Raw genomic sequence first — 21,173 nt, 5'->3', positions numbered from 1 at the left:
TCAACAGAGTCTGGACCAGTATCCTCGCGGGAGGGTTTGCTAGTGCTGTTGGGGAGGGTTGAAACTAGCTTGGCAGGGTGATGGGAACCTGAAAATAGATTCACTGGAGAGAGAAGCAAAGCTGGAGTTGGGCAGCAGAAAAATAGAAAGTGAATTTGGAAGACAGAGGAAACAAGGGCTGGAAAATAGACAATAGGGGAGTTTGGCAATACTAAATGGTATATACTTCAATGCAGGGAGTATAGGAAATAAGGCAGATGAGCTGAGAGCACAGATTGACATTTGGGAGTATGCTATTACAGATATTACTGAGACATGGCTGAAAGAAGGGCAAGTATGGCAGCTCAACATTCCTGGTTACAGGGTTTTCAGACGGGATAGAGAGGGGGTAAAAAAGGAGGTGGGGGGGGGGCAATCGCAGTATTAATTAAAGAAACAATTACAGCTGCGAGAAGGGATGATATGTTAGAGGGGTCATCAAACGAGGCCATATGGGTTCAACCAATTGAAGAATAAAAAAGTGGTGATCATACTACTGGGAGTGTACGATAAACCCCCAAACAGTCAGAGGGAGATAGAAGAACAAATATGTGGGGCAAATTGCTGCAAAGTACAATAAAACTGTAATAGTGGGGGATTTCAACTACCCGAATATTAACTGGGAAAAAAGCAGTGTGAATGGTACAGAGGGTGCGGAAGTCCTAAAATGCATTCAGGAGAACTTCTTTAGCTAGTATGTAACAAGCCCAACAAGGAAGGGGCGGTTCTGGACTTGGTTTTGGGGAATGAAGAGGGGCAGGTGGAAGGGGTATCAGTGAGAGAGCATTTTGGTGCTTGTGATCATAATTCAGTCAGATTTAGGGTAACATAGAAACATAGAAATATAGAAAATAGGTGCAGGATTAGGCCATTCGGCCCTTCGAGCCTGCACCACCATTCAATAAGATCATGGCTGATCATTCCCTCAGTACCCCTTTCCTGCTTTCTCTCCATACTCCTTGATCCCCTTAGCCTTCAGAGCCAAATCTAACTCCCTCTTGTATATATATCCACTGAACTGGCATCAGCAACTCTCTGCGGCAGGGAATTCCATAGGTTCTCTCTGAGTGAAGAAGTTTCTCCTTATCTCAGTCCTAAATGGCCTACCCCTTATCCTAAAACTATGTCCCCTGGTTCTGGACTTCCCCAACATCAGGAACATTCTTCCCGCATCTAACCTGTCCAGTCCCGTCAGAATCTTATACGTTTCTATGAGATCCCCTCTCATCCTTCTAAACTCCAGTGAATAAAGGCCCAGTTGATCCAGTCTCTCCTCATATGACAGTCCAGCCATCCCTGGAATTAATCTGGTGAACCTTCGCTGCACTCCCTCAGTAATTATGGAAAAGGACAAAGATGGACCAGGAACAAAAGTTCTCAATTGGGGTAAAGCCAATTTTGTTGAGCTGAGATGGGATTTGACCAAAGTGGACTGGATGGTAAACCAATGTCAGAGCAGTGGTAGACATTCAAGGAGGAGATCTTGAGGGTACAGAGCAAGTAGGTTCCTTCAAAAAAAGGGTGGGGCTAACAAATCTAGAGCCCCTGGGTGTCAAGGGACATACAGGGTAAGATAAAAAAAAGGGAAGCTTTGGGTACTGTTGAGGGGGATGACTCATCAGGAGAGAGCAGCAGCAGCCAAGTCCATGGTACCATGGGTGGCTCTGCTACGCAGGAGGGCAGGAAAAAGATTGGGAGAGCAATAGTGATAGGGGATTCAATTTTAAGGGGAATAGATAGACGTTTCTGCGGCCGCAACCGAGACTCCAGGATGGTATGTTGCCTCCATGGTGCAAAGGTCAAGGATGTCTCGGAGCAGGTGCAGGACATTCTAAAAAGGGAGGGTGAACAGCCAGTTGTCATGTTACATATAGGTACCTACGATATAGGTAAAAAACGGGATGAGATCCTACGAGACGAATTTAGGGAGCTAGGAGTTAAATTAAAAAGTAGGACCTCAAAAGTAGTAATCTCAGGATTGCTACCAGTGCCACGTGCTAGTCAGAGTATGAATCACAGGATAGCTCAGATGAATACGTGGTTTGAGCAGTGGTGCAGCAGGGAGGGATTCAAATTCCTGGGGCATTGGAACCGGTTCTGGGTGAGGTGGGCAAACTGGACAGTCTGCACCTGGGCAGGACCGGAACCAATGTCCTAGTGTTTGCTAGTGCTATTGGGGAGGAGTTAAACTAATATGGCAGGGGGATGGGAACCTATGCAGGGAGACAGAGGGAAATAAAATGGAGACAGAAGCAAAAGATAGAAAAGGAGAATAGTAAAAATGGAGGGCAGAGAAACCCAAGGCAAAAAACAAAAAGGGCCACTTTACAGCAAAATTCTAAAGGGTCAAAGTGTGTTAAAAAGACAAGCCTGAAGGCTCTGTGCCTCAATGCGAGGAGTATTCGGAATAAGGTGGACGAATTAACTGCGCAGATAGCAGTTAACGGATACGATGTGATTGGCATCACGGAAACATGGCTCCAGGGTGACCAAGACTGGGAACTCAACATCTAAGGGTATTCAGCATTTAGGAAGGATAGACAGAAAGGAAAAGGAGGCGGGGTGGCGTTGCTGGTTAAAGAGGAAATTAATGCAATTGTAAGGAAGGACATTAGTTTGGATGATGTAGACTCAGTATGGGTGGAGCTACAGAATACCAAAGGGAAGAAAACGCTAGTGGGAGTTGTGTATAGACCACCGAATAGTAGTAGTGAGGTTGGGGACAGCATCAAACAAGAAATAAGGGATGTGTGCAATAAAGGTACAGCAGTAATCATGGGTGACTTTAATCTACATTGGGCTAACCTAACTGGTGGTGTAATGCGGTGGATGAGGATTTCCTGGAGTGTATTAGGGATGGCTTTTTAGACCAATATATCGAGGAACCAACCAGAGAGCTGGTCATCCTAGACTGGGTGACGTGTAATGAGAAGGGACTAATTAGCAATCTTGTTGTGCGAGGCCCCTTGGGGAAGAGTGACCATAATATGGTAAAATTCTTTATTAAGATGGAGAGTGACAAAGTTAATTCAGAAACTAGGTCCTGAACTTAAGGAAAGGTAACTTTGACGGTATGAGGCGCGAATTGGCTAGGTTAGACTGGCAAATGATACTTAAATGGTTGACAATGGATAGGCAATGGCAAACCTTTAAAGATGATATGGATGAACTTCAACAATTGTACATCCCTGTCTGGAGTAAAAATAAAACGGGGAAGGTGGCTCAACCGTGGCTAACAAGGGAAATTAAGGATAGTGTTAAATCCAAGGAAGAGGCATACGAATTAGCCAGAAAAAGCAGCAAACCGGAGGACTAAGAGAAATTTAGAATTCAGCAGAGGAGGACAAAGGGTTTAATTAAGAGGGGAAAATAGAGTACGAGAGGAAGCTTGCCGGAAACATAAAAACTGACTGCAAAAGCTTCTATAGATATGTGAAGAGAAAAAGAGTAGTGAAGACGAACATAGGTCCCTTGCAGTCGGATTCGGGTGAATTTATAATGGGGAACAACAAAATGGCAGACCAATTGAACAAGTACTTTGGTTCTGTCTTCACAAAGGAAGACACAAATAACCTTCCGGATGTACTAGGGGACCGAGGGTCTAGTGAGAAGGAGGAACTGAAGGATATCCTTATTAGGGAAATTGACGGGATTGAAGGCCGATAAATCCCCAGGGCCTGATAGTCTACATCCCAGAGTACTTAAGGAAGTGGCCCTAGAAATAATGGATGCATTGGTGATCATTTTCCAGCAGTCTATTGACTCTGGATCAGTTCCTATGGACTGGAGGGTAGCTAATGTAACACCACTTTTTAAAAAAGGAGGGAGAGAGAAAACGGGTAATTATAGACCGGTTAGCCTGACATCAGTAGTGGGGAAAATGTTGGAATCAATCATTAAGGATGAAATAGCAGTGCATTTGGAAATCAGTGATAGGATTGGTCCAAGTCAGCATGGATTTATGAAAGGGAAATCCTGCTTGAGAAATCTTCTGGAATTTTTTGAGGATGTAACTAGCAGAGTGGACAAGGGAGAACCAGTGGATGTGGTGTATTTGGACTTTCAAAAGGCTTTTGACAAGGTCCCACACAAGAGATTGGTGTGCAAAATCAAAGCACATGGTATTGGGGGTAATGTACTGACGTGGATAGAGAACTGGTTGGCAGATAGGAAGCAGAGAGTCGGGATAAACGGGACCTTTTCAGAATGGCAGGCAGTGACTAGTGGAGTGCCGCAGGGCTTAGTGCTGGGACCCCAGCTCTTTACAATATATATTAATGATTTGGATGAAGGAATTGAGTGTAATATCTCCAAGTTTGCTGATGACACTAAACTGGGTGGCAGTGTGAGCTGTGACGAGGATGCTAAGAGGCTGCAGGGTGACTTGGACAGGTTAGGCGAGTAGGCAAATACATGGCAGATGCAGTATAAAATGGATAAATGTGAGGTTATCCACTTTGGGGGCAAAAACAAGAAGGCAGAATATTATCTGAATGGCAGCAGACTAGGAAAAGGGGAGGTGTAACGAGACCTGGGGGTCATGGTTCATTAGTCACTGAAAGTGGGCATGCAGGTACAGCAGGCAGTGAAGAAGGCAAATGGTATGTTGGCTTTCATAGCTAGGGGATTTGAATACATGAGCAGGGAGGTCTTATTGCAGTTATACAGGGCCTTAGTGAGGCCTCACCTGGAATATTGTGTTCAGTTTTGATCTCCTAATCTGAGAAAGGACGTTCTTGCTATTGAGGGAGTGCAGCAAAGGTCCACCAGACTGATTCCAGGGATGGCTGGACTGTCATATGAGGAGAGACTGGATCGACTGGGTCTTTATTCGCTGGAGTTTAGAAGGATGAGAGGGGATCTCATAGAAACTTATAAGATTCTGACGGGACTGGACAGGTTAGATGCGGGAAGAATGTTCCCGATGTTGGGGAAGTACAGAACCAGGGGACATAGTCTTAGGATAAGGGGTAGGCCATTTAGGACTGAGATGAGGAGAAACTTCTTCACTCAGAGAGTTGTTAACCTGTGGAATTCCCTACCGCAGAGAGTTGTTGATGCCAGTTCATTGGATATATTCAAGAGGGAGTTAGATATGGCCCTTGCGGCTAAGGGGATCAAGGGGTATGGAGAGAAAGCAGGAAAGGGGTACTGAGGGAATGATCAGCCATGATCTTATTGAATGGCGGTGCAGGCTCGAAGGGGCGAATGGCCTACTCCTGCACCTATTTTCTATGTTTCTATGTTTCTATGACAGATTCCGAGAACTGAATACAGCAGAGACTCTAGAGGAGTATAAGAAATGCAGGGGTGCAATTAAAAATATATCAGGAAAGCAAAGAGAGAGCATGCAAGGAAAACCAAGGAAAACCCAAAGATGTTTTATAAATACATTAAGAGCAACAGATAACTAGAGAAAGAGTGAGATCTATTAGAGGCCACAAAGAAAATCTGTGTGTGGAGGCAGAAGATGTGGGTATGATTCTTAATGAATACTTTGTATCTGTTTTCATAAAAGAGAGTGGCGATGCAGACTATGCAATGCGGGAAGAGGAGGAGTGTGAAATATTAGACGAGATAATCATAGTGAGAGAGGAAGTATTAAGGGGCTTTGCAGTTTTGAAAGTGGATAAATCCCCAGGCCCAGATGAAATGTATCCCAGGCTGTTAAGAGAAGCAAAAGGGGTAATAGCAGAGCCTCTGACCATCATTTTCATGTCCTCTCTGGCTACAAGTGTGGTGCCAGAGGACTCATCATAGGCAGTCCCTCCGAATCGAGGAAGACTTGCTTCTACTCTTAAAATGAGTCCTGAGGTGGCTGAACAGTCCAATAAGAGAACCACAGTCTCTGTTACAGGTTGGACAGATCATCGTTGAGGGAAGGGGTGGGTGTCCGCTGCCTGCGCTTGGTTTCTGCATGCTCTCGGCGATGAGACTCGAGGTGCTCAGTGCCCTCCAGGATGCACTTCCTCCACTTAGGGCGGTCTTTGGCCAGGGACTTCCAGGTGTCAATTGGTATGTTGCACTTTATCAGGGAGGCTTTGAGGGTGTGCTTGTAACATTTCCTCTGCCCACCTTTGGCTCGTTTGCCGTGAAGGAGTTCCGAATAGAGCGCTTGCTTTGGGAGTCTCGTGTCTGGCATGCGAACAATGTGGCCGCCCAGCGGAGCTGATCAAGTGTGCTGCGGATGTTGGCCTGCTCGAGGAATCTAATGTTGGTGCGACTGTCTTCCCAGGGGATTTGTCGGATCTTGCGGAGGAAGTTTCTCCTCATCTCGGTCCTAAATGGCTTACCCCTAAGGATAAGGGGTAAGCCATTTAGGGCCGAGATGAGGAGAAACTTCTTCACCCAGAGAGTGGTGAACCTGTGGAATTCTCTACCACAGAAAGTTGTTGAGGCCAATTCACTAAATATATTCAAAAAGGAGTTAGATGTAGTCCTTACTACTAGGGGGATCAAGGGGTATGGGGTACTGAAGTTGCATGTTCAGCCATGAACTCATTGAATGGCGGTGCAGGCTCGAAGGGCCGAATGGCCTACTCCTGCACCTATTTTCCATGTTTCTATGTTTCTATGGTGGTATTTCTCCAGCAACTTGAAGTGTCTACTGTTCATGGTCCATGTCTCTGAGCCTTACAGGAGGGTGGGTATTACTACAGACCATGACCTGTAGACCATGAGCTTAGTGGCAGTTTTGAGGGCCAGATCTTCAAACACTCTTTTCCTCAGGCGGCCAAAAGCTGCACTAGCGCACTGGAGGCGGTGTTGAATCTCGTCGTCAATATCTGCTCTTGTTGATAAGAGGCTCCCGAGGTATGGGAAATGGTCCACGTTGTCCGCGCCGTGGATCTTGATGACTGGGGGGGCAGTGCTGTGCAGCGAGGACAGGCTGGTGGAGGACCTTTGTCTTACGGATGTTTAGCGTAAGGCCCATGCTTTCGCACGCCTCAGTAAATACGTCGACTATGCCCTGGAGTTCAGCCTCTGTATGTGCGCAGATGCAGGCATTGTCCGCGTACTGTAGCTCGGCGACAGAGGTTGGGGTGGGCTTGGATCTGGCCTGGAGACGGCGAAGGTTGAACAGGTTCCCACGGGTTCTGTAGTTAGTTCCACTCCAGCGGGGAGCTTGTTGACTGTGATATGGAGCATGGCAGCGAGGAAGATTGAGAAGAGGGTTGGGGCGATGACACAGCCCTGTTTGACCCCGGTCCGGACATGGATTACGTTTGTAATGGATCCGTTGGTAAGGATCACGGTCTGCATGTCGTTGTGGAGCAGGCAGAGGATGGTGACGAACTTTTGGGGGTATCCGAAACAGAGGAGGACGCTCCATAGACCCTCGCGGTTGACAGTGTCAAAGGCCTTTGTAAGGTCGAAGAAGGCCATGTGTAAGGGCTGACGCTGTTGCCTGCATTTTTCCTGCAGCTATTGCGCTGCAAAAATCATGTCTATTGTGCCCCTAGGGGACGAAATCCGCACTGTGACACCGGGAAGAGCTCCTCGGCCACAGGGAGAAGACGGTTGAGGAGGACTCGAGTGACGACTTTCCCAGTGGCTGATAACTGGGAGATTCCTCTGCAGTTGCCGCAGTCGGACTTGTCCTCTGAGATCTCCTGGCATGGTCTCCTCCCTCCAGATGAGAGATGAGGTCATGTATTCACGCCAACGGTGCCTCTCTGCCATACTTCAGTGCCTCAGCAAGGATTCTATCCGCTCCCGTAGCCTTGTTGTTCTTAAGCTGTCTTATGGCTTTTTCTACCTCGTGCAGTGTTGGGGTTTTACTGAGGTGGTGGCGGGTGGCATGCTGCGGGAACACTCGAGTCAAAGGCAGAGTCTCGATTGAGGAGATCTTTGAGGAGTGCTCCTTCCAGCGGTCCCTGACTGTCTCAGTGTCCTTGATGAGTGTTTCCCTGTTCTTGGCCAGCAGTGGGATGGGGCCTTGGGAGTTTGGACCAGAGGTGGCCTTGACTGCGATGAAGAATCCTCGCACATCATGGCTGTCGGCCAGCTGCTGTTAAGAGAAGCAAAAGAGGAAATAGCAGAGGTTCTGACCATCATTTTCCAATCCTCTCTGGCTACAGGTGTGGTGCCAGAGGACTGGAGGACTGCTAATGTTGTACCTTTATTTAAAAAGGGAGAAAGGGATAGACTGAGTAACTACAGGCCAGTCAACCTAACCTCAGTGGTGGGAAAATTATTGGGAAAAATCCTGAGGGACAGGATAAATCTTCATTTGGAAACACATGGATTAATCAAGGATAGTCAGCACGGATTTGTTAAGGGAAGGTCATGTCTGACTAACTTAATTGAATTTTTCAAGGAGGTAACCAGGAGAGTCAATGAGGGCAGTGCGAATGATGTAGTGTATATGGATTTTAGCAAAGCTTTTGATAAGATCTCACATGGCAGACTGGTCACGAAAATAAAAACCCATGGGATCCAGGGCAAAGTGGCAAGTTGCATCCAAATATGGCTCAGAGGCAGGAAGCAAAGGGTAATGGTTGATGGGTGTTTTTGTGACTGGAAGGCTGTATCCAGTGGGGTTCTGCAGGGCTCAGTGCTGGGTCCCTTGCTTTTTGACTTGGACTTGAATGTTGGGGGTATAATTAAGAAGTTTGCAGACGACACTAACATAGGTTATGTGGTTGATAATGAAGAAGAAAGCTACGGACTGCAGGAAGATATCAATGTACTGGTCAGGTGGGCGGAACAGTGGCAAATGGAATTCAATCCGGATAAGTGTGAGGTAATTCATTTGGGGAGATCTAACAAGGCAAGGGAATACTCATTAAATGGTACGATACTGAAAAGTGTAGAGGAACAAAGGGACCTTGGAGTGCAGGTCCACAGATCCCTGAAGGTAGCCAGGTAGATAAGGTGGTTAAGAAGGCATATGGAATACTTGCCTTTATTAACTGAGGCATGGATTACAAGAGCAAGGAGGTTATGCTTGAATTGTATAAAACATTGGTTAGGCCACAGCTGGAGTACTGTGTGCAGTTCTGGTCACCACATTACAGGAAAGATGTGATTGCACTAGAGAGGGTACAGAGGAGATTTACAAGAATGTTGCCTGGACTGGAGAATTTTGGCTATGAGGAAAGATTGGAGATGCTGGGTCTGTTTTCTTTGGAACGGGGAGACCTGATTGAGCTGTATAAAATTATGAGGGGCCTGGATAGAGTGGATAGAAAGGACCTGTTTCACTTAGCAGAGGGGTCAACAACCTGGGGACATAGATTTAAAGTAATTGGGGGGAGGTTTAGAGGAGCTATGAGGGGAAATTTCTTCACCCAGAGGGTAGTGGGGGTTTGGAACTCACTGTCTGAAAGGGTGGTAGAGACAGAAACCCTCACCACATTTAAATACTTGGATGTGCACTTAAAGTGCCGTAACCTACAGAGCTACGGACCAAGAGCTGGAAAGTGGGATTGGGCTAGATAGCTCTTGTTCGGCCTCCTTCTGTGCTGTAAATTTCTCTGACTAGTTATCCCTGGTGTCCTGGCCAATATAATGCCTCAAATGACATAACCAAAACAGATTCTCTGGTCATTATCACATTGCTGTTTGTAGGAGTTTGCTGTGCGTAAGTTGGCTGCCGCGTTTCCTACATTACAACAGTGACTGCACTCCAAATTGGCTGTAAAGTGCTTTGAGATGTCATGAAGGGCACAATATAAATGCAAGTCTTTCTTTCTGTACCCCTTCTCATCTGTCTATAATGCCTGGATGTACTTTGTTGACTTCTTCTCAGTGCCCAACCTTCAACACCTGATACATATTGGCAGTGTGAATTCAAGTCGCATTCTCGGGGTGAATCTTGGGAAATTGCGCATGCACCCATTACCATTCATTTACATTTCATTATAATATTCAAATGAAGTTCACGTCTGTTTTCCCCCCCATCACCCCCCCCCCCTCCCCCCAAGTCCCATCTGACTGCAGGTTGTCTAGCGAGGTGGAGATCGTATTAGCCCCCACTCCACTGCTGAGTTTCCAGTGGCATAATGTATTGGAAATTCACATGTTTTATGTTCTCTTAGATTTCAATGGAGGTTCAAAGTTCAGTTCAAACTTCCAATCAAAGACAATGAAACCTTTGATTTCCTTCTCCCTCTGTTATTCATCTGATAACCATTTTGATTTCTCTGTGGAGAGATTTGAAAGGCAATCCATAGATTTTCTACAGATGAGGCTTTAATGTTGCCTGAGATTTTGATTATTCCTCCATGCGTCTCACATAGGGGGCCTCATAAATAAACAGAATCTAAAAATACTGTTACGATATTGTGACGTCTTGCTCATTGATAAGAGTTCCAGCTGTTTTAAGCCATGTCTGTGAGAGCACACTCTCAAAACCTTTCCCAGTGAAAACATACAATTCCCTGTCCAGGTCGGGTCAGACTGGTCCTTCATCTCATTACTTCCAAGGGCTCTTTTTAACCAGCACTATTCGACAATAAAAGTTAGAAACTTAGGCCCCAAGTTTCCACATGATTTGCTCCTGATTTTTAGGAGCAACTGGTGGAGAACGGAGTATCTTAGAAATCGCAATTCTCCACATTTAAGTTTTCTGCAGTTCTAGTCAGGTAGAACAGTTTCACTTTGGAACAGAATTTTTTTTTCAAAAGGGGGCGTGTCCGGCCAGTGACGCCTGATTTGAAAGTTTCCACAGTGAAAACGTACTCCAAACTAACTTAGAATGGAGCAAGTGAAGATTTTTGTAGGCCTGAAAAAACCTTGTCTACACATTAAAAAATAAGGCGTAGGTTACAAATTAGGCGTCCGGAACGAGGTGGGGGGGGGAGGGGGAGGGGGAGGGGGAAGGGAAGTCATTACATTCTACAATAAATCCTTATTTATACTTATATAAATATTATACAAATAATTCCAACCTGAATAAAAATTTATAAGCAAAGAAAAGATTAAATAAAGCATGTTCCTACCTGTGTGAAAGTGCTTCAGGCAGGGAGAAGGCTGCAGGAAGCCTCACAAGTTGAGGCAGCCGTTCCCGACGGCAGGGGGGGGAGGGGAGGAGGCAGTGAGGGCCCGACCGACGGCAGCAGCCGTTCCCGACGGCAGCGGGGAGCAGGCAGTGAGAAGGCTGCAGGAAGCCTCAGAAGTTCAGGCAGCCATTCCCTACGGCAGGGCGGGGGGGGGAGGCCCCCCTGCCGTCGGTCGGGCCCGTCGGGAAACGGCTGCCGCAACTTCTGAGGCTTCCTGCAGCCTTCTCACTGCTGCAAGAAGCCTCAGTGCTGATCATGGAAGGGCAATGTGGTTTTATTAAAAAATGTTAAAAATTGAACAGCTACAAAGAACTACAAAAATGGCCGAGTGCCAATGTTTCCTTCACACTGCGCGTGCGCGAACGCTCCAACGCGCACGCGCAGGGTTGCCGGCCCGAAAAAAACTCATTTAAATGGTACCCGCCCCCTCCTACTTACAAAATCGGCGCGAGTGGTAGGTTCCGCCCCCTGGGCGCCGCGCCAAGCACACATCGAGCTGCAAAGCGCTCGAGAATAGCGCGTTTTTTTCCAGGCGCCGTTTTCAGCGCGGAAAACGGGCGCCCAGCTCGGAGGGGCACCTGTTTTGCCACGTGTGGAAACTTGGGGCCATAGAAACATAGAAAATAGGTGCAGGAATAGGCCATTCGCCCCTTCGAGCCTGCACCACCATTCAATATGATCATGGCTGATCATGCACTTCAGTACCCCATTCCTGCTTTCTCTCCATACCACTTGATACCTTTAGCCGTAAGGGCCACATCTAACTAACTTCCTTTTGAATAAATCTAACCAACTGGCCTCAACAACTTTCTGTGGTAGTGAATTCCACAGGCTCACAACTCTCTGAGTGAAGAAGTTTCTCCTCGTCTCAGTCCTAAATGGCTTACCCCTGATCCTTAGACTGTGACCCCTGGTTCTGGACCTCCCCAACATCGGGAACATTCTTCCTGCATGTAACTTGTCCAGTCCCGTCAGAATTCTATATGTTTCTATGAGATCCCCTCATTCTTCTAAATTCCATTCAATATAAGCCTAATCGATCCAGTCCTTCTTCCTATGTTTATGTTGTAATGTTTAAGTTATTTGTCCCAGTTCACTTCCTAAAATAAGATTACCTTATTTTTGGTAGCCAATCAGTGCACCTACACTGGTTAAAGAGCCTCCTTTGTTGCATGAATATTAGGAGAATCAAGGGATATGGAGATCGTGGAGGAAAGTGGAGTGGAGCTAGAAGATCAGCCATGATCTCACTGAATGGCGGAGTAGGCTTGAGGGGCTGAATAGCCTACTCCTGCTCCTAATTCTTATCTTCTTATGTTATCCCTATTGTTTTATTGCACAGCGAGCCCCTACCTCTCATTACGCAGCATGACTGGCCCAAAGCATCTGGAGAACAACCTTCATGCCCAGAAAGGATCAAAACGTTCAGTCTCCATATATAACAACTTGCATTAGTATAGTACCTTTACCATAGTAAAACATCCCAAGGAGCTCTACTGGAGTTTTATCAGACTAAATTTGAACCGAGCAACATAAGGAGATATTAGGAAGCTTAGAAACTTAGAAATTTACAGCGCAGAAGGAGGCCATTTCGGCCCATCGTGTCCGTGCCGGCCGACAAAGAGCCACACAGCCCTTGGTCAGCAGCCCTGAAGGTTATTTATAAACCTATGAACAATGAACAAAGAGCACCCAGTCCAACCATTCCGCCTCACACAACTTCAACATCCCTTGTACTGAAACCTTCTACACTCTACCAGATAAAAACCCAGGCCAATTTAGGGAGAAAAAAATCTGGGAAAATTCCTCTCTGACCCATCCAAGCGATCAAAGCTTAGTCAAAGCGGCAGGTTTTAATGAGGATAAAGAGGCAGAGAGGCGTTGAGGTTTAGGGAGGGAATTCCAGAGCTTAGGGCCGAGGCAGCTGGAGGCACTGCCACCAGTGGTGGAGCGATTAAAACCAGAGATGCACAAGACGCCAGTCTGGAGGAGTGCAGAGATCTCGGAGGGTTGTGGGGCTGGAGGAGGTTACGGAGATAGAGAGGTTGGAGCGATTTGAAACAAGGATGAGAATTTTAAAAGCAAGGTGTTGCTGGACTGGGAGTCAGTGTAGGTCAGTGGGCACTGGGGGTAATGGGTGAGCGGGTCTTGGTGTGAATTAGGACATGGGCAGCAGAGTTTTATTTGAGCTCAATTTTATGTTGGGTCGAAGATGGGAAGCCAGCCAGAAAAGCATTGGAATAGTCAAGTCTAGAGATAATAAAGGTATGGATGAATGTTTCAGCAGCAGATGAGCTGAGGCAGGGTGGAGTCGAGCGATGTTATGGATGTGGGAGTAGGCAGTCTTGGTGATGGAGCCGATATGTGGCCGGAAGCTCATCTTGGGGTTAAGTACGGCATAGTTGTGAATGGTCTGGTTCAGACTCAGACAGTTGCCAGGGAGAGGGGTGGAGTCGGTGGCAAAGGAACGATGTTTGTGGTAGAGACCGAAGAGAATAGCTTTGATCTTCCTAATATTTAGTTGGAGGAAATTTCTGCTCCTCCAGTACTGGCTGTTTTTAAGCAGTGTGACAAATTAGAGACAGTGGAGGGGTCGAGAGAGGTGGACATGAGGTAGAGCTGAGTGTCATTAGCATACATATGGAACCTGACGTATTTTTGGATGATGAGAAATAGGAGGGGGCCAAGGATAGATCCTTGGGAGACATCAGAGGTAACATGCGGGGGCGGGAAACGAAGCCATTGCAGGTGATTCTCTGGCTACAATTAGATAAATAAGAGTGGAACCAGGCAAGTGCAGTCCCACCCAGCTGGACGATGGCGGAGAGGCATTGCCGGAGGCTGCTGTGGTCAACCTTGTCAATGGCTGCAGACAAGTCGAGAAGGATGATGTTATGTATGCAATAAAGGTTCCAACTGAGTACTGTTTGACTAAGCAAGGTACGACCTTGCCTGTGCTTTATTTAGTCCCAAAGTGACTCACTCACAAAATAGCTGGCCTTTTATACCAGAGCAGCACCATGTGCGTGCTGCTCAGTGGCCTCCAACAATCACGCCATCTGGTGGCTACAAACAGCATGTACATACATGACAGACGAGGAGGGACAGTTTACCACGGTCACAGTCACATAAGATGTTATTCGTGACTTTGATAAGGGCCATTTTGGTACTGTGCCGGGGCCGGTAATATGATCTGGTGGGATTCAAACATGGAGATCTGGGAAAGCTGGGATTGGAAGGCAACAGCACGTTCAAGGACTTTGGAGAGGAAAGGGAGTTTGGAGATCGGGCGATAGTTTGCAAGGGTCAAGAGTGTTTTTTTTGAGTAAAGAGGCGATGACAGCAGATTTAAGGGGAGGGAGAAGTACCTGAGGGAAGAGAACCATTAACAATATCAGTTGGTATGGGGGCCAGGAAGAGAAGTTGGGTGGTCAGCAGTTTGGTGTGAATAGGATCAATGGAGCAGGAGGCTGGTCTCATGAACAAGATGAGTTTGGAGAGGGCATGATGGGGAGATCGGAGAGAAGCTAGAGAAAGATGCGAGTTCAGGGTTCGGGCCGGGTGGGTGGGAACCTTAGGAGAAGTTTAGCACGGTGGGCTAGGAGAAGGGATGGATTCGGCAGAGGTAGCTGAACGGATGATCTCAATCTTAGTGACAAAGAAGTCCGTGAGCTCCTCGCACTTGTTGTTGGAGGTGAGGGTGGAGGGGGCAGGCGAGAGAGGTTTAAGAGGATGGGTTGTGATGGAGAAGAGAAGGGGTTATCTTGGCATCGTGGGATGATCCTGGGGTAGTAAGCGGTTTTGGCAGAGGTCAGCAGCACCCGATCGTGCTTCATGTGGTCCAGCCAGATCTGCCGATGAATGGCTGAACTAGTTGTCCGCCATAAATGTTCAAGTCTGCATCCCTTGGATTGACGGGAGTGGAGAAGACAGCTGTACGAGGGGGAACAGCCAGGGTGAGAGAGGGCAATCATTTAAATGGGAACTCGGGCACCAAAGGTGGGGGTGAGGGTGTGGCTGAGCGGATCGGTTGCATTCAGAAATGTGGTGGTGAACGGAGGGCCAAAGGCTGGACTTTTTGGGAATTTGAAAGTGCCGTTGTAATTGACTTGGGGGAGAGTTTTTTCCGAGGGTGGGCACAGAAGGAAGTGGGGTTGCGAGGGGGAAGGGGATGTGGGTGGAGATCGATACAAGGTCATTAGTCGAAAATCTGCCTTTTCCTTGCAGCAGGTGGTTAATTCAGGTATTCAAAATCATGAAACGTTTTGATGGAGTAAATAAGGAGAAAGTGGCAGCAGGGTCGGTAACCAAAGGACACAGGTCGAAGGTCATTGGCAAAAGAACCAAAGTGGAGAGGAGGAGAAATTATTTTACACAACGAGCTGTTATGATCTAGAATGCACTGCCTGAAAGGGTGGTGGAAGCAGATCGAATGGTAACTTTCAAAAGGGTATTGTGTTTATATACTTGAAAAGGAACAATTTGTAGTGCTATGGGGAAAGAGCAGTGGGGTGGGCCTAACTGGATAGCTTTTTCAAAGAACCACCCAGGGACAGGATGAGCCGAATGGCCTTCTCTGCTATATGAAATCTTCCTGGGACTTGCAAGTTGCATGGTATCAGCCATCTCACTCGGTGATTGGGTGGGCTTCCCTCCCTATTGTATGATTTGTAGAAGCCTTTACAACATGGGTTTTGTCTGCAGCTGCAGGCATTCTTTTGGTGACGTTGATGCGGAGGTCCCACTGTCCTCGCCCCAGTCTGGCTTCCTCTGTCTTCCGGGAGTCATCTCCTGACAGATGATGATCATCATAGGCAGTCCCTCGGAATCGAGGAAGACTTGCTTCCACTCTAAAAATGAGTCCTTAGGTGGCTGAACAATCCCTGTCACAGGTGGGACAGATAGTCGTTGAGGGAAAGGGTGTGTGGGGTAGTTTGCCGCACGCTGCCTGCGCTTGATTTCTGCGTGCTCTAGGCGATGAGACTCGAGGTGCTCGGCGCCCTCCCAGATGTACTTCCTCCACTTAGGGTGGTCTTTGGCCAGGGATTCCCAGCTGTCAGTGGGGATGTTGCACTTTATTAGGGAGGCTTTGAGGGTGTCCTTATAACGTTTCCTCTGCCCACCTTTGGCTCGCTTGCCGTGAAGGAGCTCCAAGTTGAGCGCTTGCTTCAACAGACTCGACCTACCATGTGACAAACAGGCTCATTACATCGTGACAGAAGGGGAAATGGATTTCAAGTCTAGGGGCTAAAAATTCGTTGGCTTAGTGCCACCCGTTAGCGCCCGAGAGGGACACTATACTTAGTGCCCGAGAGGGACACTAACAGGCCGCTAAGCACTTACCGCCCAAGCGACAGCCTGCCGCGAACCTCACTGGTGATTTAGCAGTGGCGCTGTCATTTAATGCTGTGCACTCTGGCCCCGCCCATTTGGTGACATCAAGAGTGTGCAACGCCCACTTTGCGACGCGTTTTCAAAATTGACTGTTGCTGTCTGCCGTAGCGCCAGGCGCTGCTCCCGACAGCAGGAAGCAGACGATGCACAGAGGATCCTGGAGCCATATCACAGGGAATTAAGAGGTAAGTGTTGAGAGTCACATTTGTAACATTAGCTCTCTTACCTGTGGAATGCTGTTGGTAGCCTCCCTTCCATATTTTTTGCACGTTTCAGATGGTCGACCTCACCCTCTGTTTAGGCGCTAGGATGCCGGTATCCCAGCGCCTCAACTTGAGAAGCGCTCCCGTGCTACCGCCCCGTAATGGGCCTTTAGCGCCCTAAGAGGATTGTGGGCGCTAAAAAGGAATATCCCAGTTGGAGGCGGTAGACATCGACTGGCCCTAAGGTTAACGCCCAGGCGGTGTTACCGCCTCAAACAGGGCTATAACCACTTTTTAGCCCAAGCTTTTTTCATTTAGTTATAAACTATGATTCCTCCCTCCCACCAATTACCCATAGTTCGTGAACAGAAAATCTGCCATAGCAACCACGAGGCCTAAGTAAGTGAGCACGGACTGCCATGAGCACAGGAAAAACAGGTAGCTGTAAAACACCCATCGAGTTGGTAAAGAGAATGTGAATGATGCTGGATTTTAGTTCCTGTTTAATTCGTTCTTTGGCTATATATTGTTATACACAAACAATCAAGATGCAAAAGGCATCAGTAGGTGATGGTTGCCTCTGTTTCATCATTAACTCATTTTCAGGCGGTTTTATGATATGCTTTGAGAAAGTTTACAACTAGGATGCCTTTGGGTATTGAGGGAACGGGTAGAGTTCTCCCGCTATTCTCTATCATTTTGGATCTGCCTCTCACTGTCATCTTCTCTCCCTTGCTCCCTCTCATTCTTTTCCTTTCCCGTTCTCTCTTTCACTCCATCATTTTCTCCCTCTCTCTCGTACTGGTAATTTATCAACTGTTGTGGCTCCTCCAGAGACTGAAATTCCTAAACTTCCCTTCCAGGAGCCCGAGCAGAATTAGAATTGGGTGAAAGTTCAGGCAGCTGCTGTTTTTTGTGTTTGCACAAGAACTCCTGTGATGCTCAGTACCTCTCTCTCTCTCTCTCCTTCCCCTCCCCCTACAGTAAGTGTGGTACCCTCCCTCCCGAGAGCTGTCTCTTCAGTCTGATCTGCAGCGTTGGTTCGTTCATGGGTAAGTCTGGCACCAAAAGCACACCAGGAGCGGGGTGAGTGACTGCATCACTCGCTCGACACATTCGTCATGTGAAAAACAATGTCATTTCATGTTTCTATTTTGAGGGATGGACAGTTCTGTGAGCTGCGGCAGCCAGAGTCTGATTATGTCTGTGTACAAATGTTCATCCTTGATATAAATGCGTCACCTCGTTGCCTACCGACGGGATTACGATTAACAGTAAGAAGATAAGATCGCCTTTTTCCAAATCTTTTTCCCACACAGCCCAGGCGAGTCTTGGTGCCTCCTACCAAACAAAAATAGACTCTGAGCAGAAACGCTGTGTCCAGCTAATAGTTGGCAGTGGATGCTCGGGGGAAATGTATCACTTGGACCAGATATTTATAGTTAAATCTTCTGTATACAACAGGAGTGAAGGGGAAGTGATTTGGACAGTGCTGAGGGCCTTATCCTGAGACTGTGCCCCCTAGTTCTAGACTTGCCAGCCAGGGGAAACAACCTCTCAACATCTACCCTGTCAATCCCCCTCAACATTTTATATGATTCAATGAGAGCACCTCTCATTTTTCTAAACTCCACAAAGTATAGGCCTTATCTACTCAATCTCTCCTCATAGGACAACCCTCTCATCCCACATATCAATCTAGTGAACCTTCGTTGCACTCCCTCTAAGGCAAATATATCCTTCCTCAGATAAGGAGACCAAAACTGCGCTCAGTACTGCAAGTGCAGTCTCACCAAAGCCCTGTACAATTGTAGCAAGACTTCCTTACTGTTGTACTCCAACCCCCTTGCAATGACGGCCAACATGCCATTTGCCTTCCTAATTGCTTGCTGTACCTGGATGCATTTATCCAGAATTAACTGGCCTCTGATGTGTAACTTACGGTCCCCTCAATAACGGAAACCCCAGATACCCGTGCTGCAATGTAATTGGACGGTGTAACGGCTTGGAGAGGTCTCCTTTTTCCTGTGCCACATGAGCTTGAGTCCAGCTTGGTGTTCAGTAGCATTAGTGGGTACGGTATTGTACAACCCAGAGCTCATGAGTTCAAATCCCACCACGGCAAGTTGAATTGAATAAATTGTGAGCCTGCACCAGAAAATGCTGGAACTATCAGCAGGTCAGCAGTTCTGACAAAGGGTCACCGACCCAAAACCTTAACTCTGTTTCTCTCTCCACAGATGCTGCCTGACCTGCTGAGATTTCCAGTACTTTCTGTTTTTATTCCAGATTCCAGCATCAGCAGTATTTTGCTTTTGTATAAAAATCTACTGGTTCATTCATTCCCTTCAGGGAAGAGAACCCTGACCTGGCATGCCTCTGAATGTCCTCTGGGCAACTAAGGCTGGCCAATAAGACCATAAGAACATAAGAAATAGGAGCAGGAGTAGGCCATATGGCCCCTTGAGCCTGCTCCACCATTTAATACGATCATGGCTGATCCGATCATGGACTCAGGTCCACTTCCCTGCCCGCTCCCCATAACCCCTTATTCCCTTATCGGTTAAGAAACTGTCTATCTCTATCTTAAATTTATTCAATGTCCCAGCTTCCACAGCTCTCTGAGGCAGCGAATTCCACAGATTTACAACCCTCTGAGAGAAGAAATTCCTCCTCATCTCAGTTTTAAATGGGCGGCCCCTTATTCTAAAATTATGCCCCCTAGTTCTAGTGTCCCCCATCCCAATAATTGCGGCCTTGCCAGTGTTGCCTCGATCCTGAGAACGATTCAGAAATATAGATGGGGCAAATGCCTCTTCTGAGTCACATGTACCAGCAAAGTTGCAGGTTTGATGTTCAGCCTTTGCTGAATTCATTTGGGGTCTACAATCGGCGAGGTCCAGAAGTGGAAATGGCATCCAGGGTTCCTGCTCCTGATCGTGATCCAACAACTGCTGGAGTATTGTGTGCAGTTTTGGTTTCCTTACCTAAGAAAGGATATACTTGCCATAGAAGGAGTGCAGCACAGGTTCACCAGACTGATTCCTGGGATGGCAGGACTGTCATATGAGGAGAGATTGGGTCGACTAGGCCTGTATTCACTAGAGTTTAGAAGAATGAGAGGGGATCTCATTGAAACGTATAAAATTCTGACTGGGTTGGATAGACTGGATGCAAGGAGGATGTTTCCCCTGTCTGGGAAGTCTAGAACAAGGGGTCACAGTCTCAGGATACTGGGTCAGAAATTTAGGACCGAGATGAGGAGAAATGTTTTCACTCAGAGGGTGGTGAACCTGTGGAATTCTCTACCACAGAAGGCTGTGGAGGCCAAGTCACTGAATATATTTAAGAGGGAGATAGATAGATTTCTAGAAACAAAATACATCAAGGAAAAAGCGGGAATATGGTGGAGATAAAGGATCAGCCATGATCATATTAAATGGCGGTGCAGACTTGAAGGGCCGAATGGCCTACTACTGCTGCTGTTTTCTATGTTTCTATGGATGTGTGCGTGTGTCAGAGGCTGAGCTGTGATACACCCAGAGACAAACATTCTGTGTTCCGGCTCACACATGGCCATCTGGGTGAGGTACCAAAGAATGCAAGGGACCGGCACCTTCGTGAGAGGGAGAAGGGTGGAAGTGAACAAGCTATTTAACTAGGACAATGGGCATAGAACGAGAGAATGCAAGTAGAAAATTCACAAGGGCGTGCAAGTTTTTAAATCGCAGGCCCTTCCTGGTGGCAATCACAGGTACAAATTCCTTTTTTCTGCCACGCTATAGCACCAAAACCCTAACCCACCAGGCTATTCTCCACGGGAGGTCACCTCGTCCTGACCGGGCTGTGGTATGTCAATTATCTTCATCACACTACAGCAGGAGACCAACTAGTGCGTTGCACTGTGAAGCTGTGGTCATGGTGCAATAGCAGAACACAAACAGCAGTTGTGCCTCTGCGTGAGTTTGCATATAGATTGAGTTGATCAAATGTGCTCTACAATTAAAGCAACATGGGACTCCGAATAAGTGTAATAATTGATCAATTAACTGTGTCTGTGAGAGATTGCCTCCTGGCCTTGAGGGAATGAGACAGTAAAATAGACAGTTTGCATATACAGAATAATTATATTTGAGACTGTAAGCACCTCAGTAACTTCTTCACAAAGTGCAAAGACAGTGTTGAACATGTATAAACAAACTTATAGAAGGTAACATAAGAAAATAGGGAATAAGAAAAGACTATTTGGCATGTTAAGCACGTTCTTTCCACAACCCATGTGAAATTGCTCCTGTTCAATTTGCTAAGTAAATATTCTGTCACCTCACCAGACTGCCAGATTTAAAGCCGCCTCTCAACAGTAAAATGGCAATTAAATTCTAATTGAAATGATAAAAAGGACACGGAGAAACTATTTGCTCTAGTGGGGGAATTTAGAACAAGGGGGCATAATCTTAAAATTAAAGAGTTAGGCCGTTTAGGAGTGAAATCAGGAATCACCTTTCACACACAAAGGATAATGCAAATCTGG

The 21,173-nt window shown here is 46.9% G+C and overlaps 1 protein-coding gene across 3 annotated transcripts in view; it reads left to right on the top strand.

Annotated features, from left to right (window-relative positions):
• LOC139234725 (transmembrane protein 150A) overlaps positions 1-21,173 on the top strand; it is a 170,574-nt gene that overhangs the window by 78,022 nt on the left and 71,379 nt on the right. For all 3 annotated transcript variants that reach the window (XM_070865408.1, XM_070865406.1, XM_070865407.1), the window contains one exon: positions 17,627-17,694. In XM_070865408.1, coding sequence (XP_070721509.1) covers positions 17,627-17,694 — 68 coding nt within the window. The remainder of the gene's footprint in view (positions 1-17,626; positions 17,695-21,173) is intronic.

The sequence above is a fragment of the Pristiophorus japonicus genome, chromosome 22, assembly GCF_044704955.1.
Source record: "Pristiophorus japonicus isolate sPriJap1 chromosome 22, sPriJap1.hap1, whole genome shotgun sequence".
NCBI classification, from domain to species: Eukaryota; Metazoa; Chordata; class Chondrichthyes; family Pristiophoridae; genus Pristiophorus; species Pristiophorus japonicus.
Note: the sequence above shows the minus strand (reverse complement) of the source record. Positions and strands in the feature narration are given on the sequence as shown.